The 9,691-nt window shown below is 48.0% G+C and overlaps 1 protein-coding gene across 1 annotated transcript; it reads left to right on the top strand.

Annotated features, from left to right (window-relative positions):
• The first annotated feature begins 258 nt into the window (after positions 1 to 258).
• CNP (2'',3''-cyclic nucleotide 3'' phosphodiesterase) lies at positions 259 to 7,995 on the top strand. Its single transcript, XM_074223908.1, has 4 exons — positions 259 to 344; positions 2,657 to 3,326; positions 5,800 to 5,939; positions 6,550 to 7,995. Exons 1-4 carry the CDS (start codon positions 342 to 344, stop codon positions 6,997 to 6,999), a joined length of 1,263 nt encoding a protein of 420 aa, XP_074080009.1. The 5' UTR covers positions 259 to 341; the 3' UTR covers positions 7,000 to 7,995.
• The last annotated feature ends 1,696 nt before the right edge of the window (positions 7,996 to 9,691 follow it).

Here is a 9,691-nt window from a genome sequence, read left to right as displayed (position 1 = left end):
GCAAGGCTGGGAAGCGCCCGGGCTCCGTCCCAAGCCCGAGTCGCGGGCACCCCCGCCATCGGTCCTGTTCTCCCCGCGGGCAGGGGCCCCTTGCTTTAAGCGCTGGCTCCCTGGGCACAGCGGGCGCCCCGGGGCCTCCCGGGGGCAGGGGCACACGTGCGCGGGCCGCAGGGTGGCGCCTCCGTGGGAGCGGCAGCGCGCAGGCGCACGAGGGCCCGCGGGCGGCGTGGCCCGAGGCCACACGGCTCCGCCCTCGCAGCCGGACTCCGGTTAAAACCCCCGGGCGGGGGCCGCGGGCCTCACTCTGCTCCCGGGCCGAGGCGGAGCGCGCCCTCCTCATCATGGTGAGTGGGGGGCTCAGCGCACGGGCCCCCGCGGGCTCGGAGCCGGGGAGGGGAGCGGCGCCGGGGCCCCCGGGCGGAAAGCCCCCTTCTGGAGTCCGGGGCCCGGCGCGGGGCGGGCAGTGGGTGCCGCGGGCCCCGCGGGACTCGGGGAGACCTCCTCCTCCTTGCTTTGGCCGCGGGCGGCCCACAGGTGCCAAGGGCACGGCGCCGTGCCAAGGCCCGGCCGGAGCCGGGAAGCCGGGGCAGGGGCACACACCGGGGCTTGGTGGGGGAAAAGGGCCGAGGAGGAGGCGGCGGCCCCGGTGGTGCTGGTGAAAGGAGCCAATTGTCCGGCAGCTCCCGGCGCCCCTCCCCTCCCGTCCCCGCCAGCTCCTCTTTGGGGCTATTGTGCCCCCCCATCCTAACAAGAGACTATTATCTTCGTAGTGATTGTTGGAGTGGGGGTGGGGGTGCCCTTTCATAAACTTCTCCCCCCTAATTCCCCCTCTGATTTTTCCTCAAAAAAACCAGAGACCCCAAGGTGAACACTTTAAATGGGCAGGATAGAGAACTTCTAAACAAATTTTACTGATCAAATTCCCTACAAAAGTCATTTTGGCGAATTTCCTCCCATTTCAACAAAACATCCCTTGAACTAAAACAAGTCAAAAACAAAAACCCTAAATCCAAAACTGGGTCAGAATGATTAAAAAGGAGATTTAAGAAGTCAGGAGAGTTAGGATGGGAGAATAGGTAAAGGGCCAGGAGAGAACTGGGAAGCCCAAATCCTTGTAATGCCCTAAGTTCCCCCAGTCCATTTTTTAGAGGACCAACTCAAATGCCACCTCCTCCATGAAGATTTCTTTGATCTCCCCCAGGGGATGGTGATCTCTCCTTTCCCATCTTTATCATACATAGTCCTTTGCCTGGACCACTCCATTAGCCTAGTCTTCATCCTCCCTGGTATGCTAATTCTTTGTGTCTTATTCCCTGCTCCTTTGGTAAGCTTCTTTTGAAGGCAGACATAGTACTTCATAAATGTTGACAGAATTGAATTTAAGTCAGAAATGAAAAGTTAGCTCCTGCCCCAAGAACATGAGCTTCCTGGAAGAGAAGAGGTCTTTGATGTTTCCTGTGCTCTTGTTTACCCAAAGAGAAATGTGGTGAGAGCAGTCTCACCTGGGGACCAGCTGGTCTAGCCTCAGAGTCAAAGACAGGGAAGGACTAGGTGAGACTTTTCACACTCCTCTTCAAGCTAGCTTCCTAAGAAGTGAGAAGGGACCCAGGACAAGATGATGCTTGTGCCTTAAGAGTGATCACTGCTCCTGCCACAAAAAGTCAACCAAAAAACCCCAAAACTCAAGTCTATTGAACAAGCCTTCTGTGTGCTAGACATGTGCTGGGAAAGTAAGAGTCTTTGCCCTCACAGAGCTTATCATCTACTAGAACATGACATTTTCAGATAAATACAAGATATTTTATTTTGAATTTTAAAATTTTGTATTTTCTGTGATGGGTTGAGGTGGGGTATGGGATAACTCAGGAAAACCATCAAAGAATAAAAGAATGGCCTTGAGATGGCACTTAAACAGCCTTCAAAGGAGCCAGGGGTTCCAAGAGATGGAAGGTAGGAGAAAGAACATTCCAGATTGGGAGGGGGACATGGTGGCAGCAGAGGCAACAGCCTGAGCAAGAAGCACTGAGGCAGGATATGGATTCCTGGGTATGAGGTACAAGTATAAACCATTCTGGTGAGACATGAGTGATGAAAAGGGGGAAAGTACTAACTATATAGTTAGCCTGAGAAGATAAGGCTAGAGTCAGAATGTGAAAAGACAGGAGTAGTAATTAGGAAAGATCTGTTAGGAGATAGGCCCGATAAAGCACCGGCCTTGGAGTCAGGAGTACCCAAGTTCAAATCCAGTCTTAAGACACTTATTACCTAGCTGTGTGGCCTTGGGCAAGCCACCTAACCCCATTTGCCTTGCAAAAACCTTAAAAAAAAAAAAAAAAAGAAGAGATAGGCTCAAGCAGTATCTGTCCCAGACATGGCCTTGTGGTCTGGGTTCTGGGTTATCTTTACCCAGGCAGTAAGAGTGTGTTATTTTGTGTGCTTGTTGCTCTTGTTCATGGGCAGGTGAGTTAACAGTAAAATTTGCTTATGGAGAGGAGTCCCACCTATGGCGCTCTCTCAATTGGGAGTTGTTGTTGCTGGTGAGTGGGAGAGCCCGAGCAGTTTGTGGTGATGGCTGTTGACTGATCTGATGTCATCAGTGATGTCATCAGCTTTGGCATCTACCAAGATTAATATCCTCTTTGCCCTGGTCTTACAGAACAGAGGTTTCTCTCGGAAAAATCACACGTTCTTGCCTAAGATTTTCTTCCGCAAGATGTCATCCTCAGCTGCCAAGGACAAGCCCGAACTACAGTTCCCATTCCTGACTGATGAGGATACTGTGAACACGTTTCGTGAGTGCAAGACTCTCTTTGTCCTCCGGGGGCTGCCAGGCAGTGGGAAGTCCACACTGGCCCGGGCCATTGTGGATAGGTATCGTGATGGCACCAAGATGGTGTCTGCTGATACCTACAAGATAACTCCAGGTTCTCGGGCTGCCTTCCATGAGCAATACAAGCAACTTGATGAGGATCTGGACATCTACTGCCGCCGAGACGTTAGTATCCTTGTAGTGGATGACACCCACCATGAGCGTGATCGCCTAGAGAAGATCTTCGATCTTGCTGATCAGTACCAATACCTGGTGGTGCTAGTGGAGCCTAAGACATCATGGCGGCTGGACTGCGCTCTGCTTAAGGAGAAGAACCAATGGCAGCTCTCTGTTGATGATTTGAAGAAGCTGAAACCGGGAGTGGAGAAGGACTTTCTGCCACTCTACTTTGGCTGGTTCCTGAGCAAGAAAGGTTCTGAGAGCTTGCAGAAGGCTGGACAGGCCTTTCTGGATGAGCTGAGCAACCACAAGGCCTTCAAGAAGGAGATGAAGTACTGTATGTAGAAGAGGGCCTGGGGGGGTGGGGGTGTAGGGTGAGAGGGAGGCAGGGAACCTTAAAAGATCTCCAGCTTAGCAGCAGAACCTACATACATATGATTAGTTCTCTTATCCACAAGGTGGCTAACAAGGCAGTAAACGATGGAATTCAGGGCAGTCTTCCACTGTAACCTTCCCTTGCTTCTCCATCCCTGCCCCAGCACATATTTGCACTGCCTCTCCATCATTTGCTTTGGGAAAGACACCCTGGCATCCTTAAAAGGTAAACTCTTGATAATCTTTTTGACGTAGCTAGGTGGTACAATGGCCTCAAAACAGGAAGAGCCAAATTAAAATCTGGCCTCAGACATCTATTTTTGAAAGGCAGCTAGGTGGTATTGTCAGTAGTGCTGGGTCTTGAGAAAGGAAACTTCCTCTTCCTGAATTCAAATCTTCCCTACTAGCTGTGACCTTGGGTGAGTCACTTGATCAGTATGCCTCAGTTTCCTCATCTGTAAAATGGGGATAATAAAAGTGCCAACCTTCCAAGTATTGTGAGGATCACTGTCAAGTACTTGTCCAGCAGGCACTTTACAAATGTTAGTTGTTAGTAGTAGTAGTAGTAAACCGGAGTCAGCACTATTGGGGCATCATAGACTGCAGTCAGAGTCCTTGTTGCAAGAAGCCTGGAGAGGGAAACCAGCTAAAGGTCCAAAGGGAGCCTAGGAGCTAGGCATCCTGCTTCTCCAGGCCAGATCCCTTTGCCTCCCATGCTAGCTCTGACCAGAATGCCTCTGTGATCTCAGCCTTAGGCTTTGAGCAATCCCAACTTCCTTCATTTGTCAATGGTTCAATCATGCACTCATTTGCCAAACCTTTCTTTTTCCCTTGAAGAGTCCTGTCAGCCAAAGCCAGCAAAACTAGGTCTGCAAACCAAGGGTATATGACTCAGATATAGGGACAATTAAGCCCTGGGCAAATCTGGAGAACTGAGGGCAACCTCTCTTCTGGGGCTGGGAACCTGCTGAAAGGGGAGGATGAGGAGAGCAGCCAAGCCCAGAGATAAAGAGTCTTTGGAGGGAATGTTGCCTTACCTCTGACTTGGTGGGTGACCTCTGGTGGGGGTATGTCACTCCTGAGCCTGCTTTCTGGGTCTATATGAGGGAAACAATGACTCTTCCTGAGAGTTGGAGAGGAGGAATCAATGGGGGGAGCCAAGACCATGAGGGGTCATTCTCAGTAGAGGGGATGGGAAAGTGCCATCACTCCTTAGAGAACAAGTTTAATGGCTCTAGAGAGAAAAGCACACGCCAATTCCCAGGACAGCCAGGGTCATTTTGGGGAGAATGACAACCTAGATGGTTCAAACACAAAATTGTAGAATTAGAGTTGGAAGGGACTTTAGAAGCAACTTAAGTCCACCCCTCATTTTATAAATGGAAAAACTGAGGCCCAATGAGGGGGACACTCTGATGGTAAGGAGCAGGATTTGATTTTTTTCTACTGTACCACTTGACCTTTTGCAAAAGCTTCTTTCCTTACTCCCCCTATCCTGTTCCCAAACACCTAGATCTTCGAGTGGGGCAGTGTCCTGACTTAGTCTGTAGTGAGGCATCTGAAACTAGAGGCAAAAGCCTGGTAGTGAGAAGAACATATGCCCAGGGAGTTACTTAGATGGACGGAGGAATTAAGGAGTTACCAGATCTACACTGAGTGTAGGGAGCAACCAAACCCCAGGAAAAGGGACCCCCCCCCAATTGATGTAAATACCAGCTCTAACTCAGTCAATAGCACTCATCACAATTTTAAATGGATGGATGAAAAAAATCATTTATTAATTGCTTACTGAACTGCTTCTACCTTTGTGAGGACAGAAGTTATAAGTCACTAGTTTATTTCCTAGATATTGTGCACTTGCGCAGGGAAAGCACTTGGGATAAGGAAAAGCAACAAAAACCAGCAGGCCCATGCATATACTCAGTCCATACTGCCCATCCCCCAGACTAATGTTCCTACAGCACTGAGATTTGATTTCTGACAGCACTCAAATAGGTTCTATTAGAATCCCAATTTTACTGAAGAGGAAACTTGTGGTTCTAGAAGTTGCAGTGGCTTGCCTGGGCTCCCACACCAAGTAAATAAGATCTGAACTTGGACCTTTCCAAACTCCAACTCTAATTCCACAATTCCATACTCCCTCTCTTCTGATAAGTTTGTTATTTTTGGTAGAAGGACCAAATTATAAATATATAAAGTTTTTTGTTGTTTCTGGGGAAAATTGGTGTCCTTTAAGTGTCAGTTTTGGTTTAGGAACATAAAACTAGGTAAGATAGCTCAAAAAATAATAGCAAAATTTAAATCCCAGGAAATTAAAAATGAACAAATCACAGTTCCCTTCTTTAAAATCTTTAATCTAAGACAGAGGTACTACCTATAAGCCAGGACCCTGTGACCTCTTCTTCTGATGCATTCCTTCCTCCCTCTCCCCACAGTTGTGTCTGGGGATGAACATAAGGAGAAGATTGCCTTGGCTTCCTACTTTGTGAAGAGACCCCCTGGGGTGTTGCACTGCACCACCAAGTTCTGTGACTATGGGAAAGCTGATGGGGCTAATGACTATGCCCAGCAGGAAGTGAGTGCTGGGGCTAATTTTGGGAGTTGGCTGGGAGGGGGTGGGAGAGGGCAAGGGCTTTTCTTAAAGTCCAAAGACAACTATCAACCCAAATCTGAAATGAAATTAAGCAGTGTGTCTAAGGGAAATCTTAAATAAATCTCTTCCCGATTCCATTTGGTAACTATTTACAACCATGGAAATTTCAACTAGGATCTCCTAAAAACCAATCTAGGAACAGATCTTCGAAGTCTAGATTTCCTGAAGTCACTAAGAATATTCTTCAGCCAACATGGATATTAAAAGCTTCAGAACCCATGATAAACTGAAATGCCAGCTGAATATCCCTTCCACTTTTCTTGCCTCATCAGTTAAACACCTGTGCCAGATGCTCTGACCCTGTTCCAAGTCTCACTATCAGATCTCAAATATGACATAGGAAGCTTTTCACTGTCATCAAATTCTCCATCTTGAGTTGGTTCCTGCTTTCCCTCTAACATGCTCCTAGGATACCTAAATGAGCCTTAATACTACCCTCACTTCCTAGTCATTTTTCCCCTCTCCTGTGGCCCTGATAAGAGTGACCAACCTTCTTGTCAAACCACCTGTTCTTCTCTCCCCTCAACCCCAGGTGGTGAAGAAATACTACTCTAAAGCCTTCACCCTGACTGTCTCTGCTCTGTTTGTGACGCCTAAGACCCTGGGCGCCCGTGTGGAGCTGGGGGAGCAGGAGCTGCTGCTGTGGCCAGCTGATGTGGACAAAGTGACACCTGCTGACAACCTGCCTCGAGGCAGCCGTGCCCACATCACCCTTGGCTGTGCAGCTGGGGTAGAGCCTGTCCAGACTGGTATCGACCTGCTGGAGATGCTTCGACAAGAGAAGGGGGGAAGTCAAGGAGAGGAGGTGAGCGAGCTCAGTCGGGGCAAGCTCTACTCTTTGGGCAATGGGCAGTGGATGCTGCGTCTGACTAAAAAGTTAGAGTTTAGGGCTATCTTCACAGGATACTATGGGAAGGGTCACACTGTGCCCATGCACAGCAGCCGGAAGGGTGGTGCCTTTTCATCTTGCACTATCATCTAGACAATAGGCTAACCCTTTCAAACTATTTACCCTCCTTCCTTATGTGGGGGGTGAGTAGGAGACACTGCCCTCTACTTGACTTTTTTTATGCCATTAACTCATCTGTAACTTTTCAAAACTTGTAAAATAACTGCCCCCCACCAAACCTAATACCTTATTCTCTAAGTCAGAAGGAACATTTTGGATACTGGACCAAAGTCCTGGGCATCAGGACATTTTACTGCTCGTTACTCATCCAGTCTCTAGCAGAAGCACTCCTTGGTTCTTTTAGACTCAAAGTGTACCACTTCCCTTGGCTTACTTTACAGAGAAGGCATGTAGCACTTGTACAAGAGATGTGTGTAGATAGGCAGGTAGAGAAAGAAACCCCTTCTCTCCTTCCCCACCCTGCCCCCTGCCCCCTCCCCCAGAAGATGTTAATTATTACAGTTCTAGGAAGCCTGAAGCTGGTTGCAAGATTGTTTGTTCTTTCCTTTTTCATTCATGCCTACCATTTTTTTGGGGGGGGGCATGATGCCACTGTTTGAGGAAAATAGGGGAAAAACTCTAGAAGAATTGTATTGATTGACTGGGAAAGTGCACAACAGTAAAAGAGTTACACCCCCCCCCCAATAGTATCCTTGCCTCATCCAGGGCCTAAGGCAGATTCGGCCTATTCTAGTGATGGGGAAATTAAGTTCCAAGTTGGGAAGCTGCCCAGGATTGCTGTATATTCATAGAGAAGACTAGGGGGCTTGCCTCCCCATCCAGGCTCTTCTGCTACTAGACTGGTAAAGGAAGGGTTTTAACACTGCTTTGCATACTTTGCATCTCCTCTCACATAACCTCCTTGATGTCGTGCTTTGATTCTGGCCTGGCTCCTGTGCAATATGGGACCTTACTCATCATGTTGTTTCTCAACACAAGTGCTTAGCATTTGAGTTAAACATCTTGGTTTTGCCCTACCCCCCCAAGTTGTAAGACCATTAATGAAATAAATCTCAATAATAATGTTAATCCTGTGTCATTTTGTCTTTCTTGCCCTCTCTTCCATAGTAAGGGACTTGGGCAGCTGTCTGCCCAAAAGGATTTTATCAGGGCTGGCTTTGTCTCATAGTCTGTGGGGCCATCCGTCCTGTCTCTGGGTTGGCCAGCCACAGCTGCAAGGAAGCTGGGCATCTGAACAGTGCCTGCTTTCATAAGAAGGCAGGAGCAAGAGTGAGCTGGCCCAGGCAAGAGAGATGGACACAGAGACCACCCCTATTTTCATTGCCCATCTAGATTCCTGAAAGACCCTGGTCTGACCCTTCCACAGAGCTTGCGACTCAAGGACACATTTCCATTTCCCTTTGAAATCTTGACCACACCAAAGTGAACACTACTTCAGACACAAAATCTTCACAAACCTCACTAAAACAAGGGTCTATAAGCCAGCCATTCCTTGATACCTAGATCTTCTCCACCCCACTCCCAAAGGTGAATGAAGGGCACAGAATCTACAAGATGACAAAGTAGCATGGTGTAAGACATACCAAGTATTAACACATTTCACCCCTTCACAGAGCCCTATGCCATTTCTCAGCATAGTTAATAAGGTGGATAATTGAGATACAGATCATCCATAAAATACTTCTAGTCAATGATTCTCACCTCTTCCCAGGGCTGCAGATTACAAACCCTAGTTATGAGAAAATCTTGCATTCTAAGAAGAATGACATCAATCAACAACTCCACAGGAGAACCCAAGGGCTGGGACAGCTAACTCAGATGGTCAAACCAACCATATCTCTTCTCTTCCCAGACTAAATCCAAAGTGCTACTAATGGCCATGAGAAATCAGTGGACAACACCTAAGCACAGCACTTGCCTCTCCCTGATAATATTCTCACTGACCTTGTATGAAGGAATGTATATAACAGCTAAGGATCTCCAGAAACGACTAGAAATCTTTGTGTTGGCCCCTCTCCAATGGTGGTGGTGGTGGGGTCACTGCTTTAATGCAGACCCCTTACTTAAGACCTCTAATGGGAGCCACAAATGGACCATAGGAGCTCAGATCTAACACTGGAAAGGATCCCCAAGGTTCTCAAGTCCAACCCTCTCATTTTACAAAGAAGGAAACTGAGGCTCAGGAAGGTTAAGTCAGAGTATCAGAAATGGGATTTGAACCCAAGTGTTCTGACTCCAGAGCCAGTGTACTTTCTATATTGCCACTGTACTACAACAACTGGAAGGGCCAGGAGAAGCCATGCCAACCACAACTAGCCCAGCTGCTAAGCACATGTATGGCCTGAAAGATGAAGCCAATGTGTTCACAAAATAAAACACTTATTTAAATTGATTCACTTACAGGCCACCATGAGGTTAATGGGGAATCCAGGAGCAGCCTGCTGTCCCTACCTAGAGATCAGGAGAAGAGCTACTGGGTAGGGACAGGGGTCAGTTCTGGTTCCCGACTTTGCAACAACAAACAATGCAGCTGCCAGCTTGAGGGACCAGAAAGGGTCAAATCATTTTATTCTTCTCATGTGTTTTTTAATTTTTTAATAAAGTTAAACAGTAAAACAAAAATTCACAAGCTTCCTCCCCTCCTCCCACCCCTTTCCCTACCCCACCCACCATCTTCAGCGCTGGCTCCCCTTCCTCCACCCCCACTCACAGACACAGAGGTATCCAACTGAGAAAATGAAACTGCTCTAAGTACAAGGAGACA

Source organism: Macrotis lagotis, chromosome 2, assembly GCF_037893015.1.
Source record: "Macrotis lagotis isolate mMagLag1 chromosome 2, bilby.v1.9.chrom.fasta, whole genome shotgun sequence".
NCBI classification, from domain to species: domain Eukaryota; kingdom Metazoa; phylum Chordata; class Mammalia; order Peramelemorphia; family Peramelidae; genus Macrotis; species Macrotis lagotis.
This window is presented reverse-complemented; position numbering and strand designations above follow the sequence as displayed.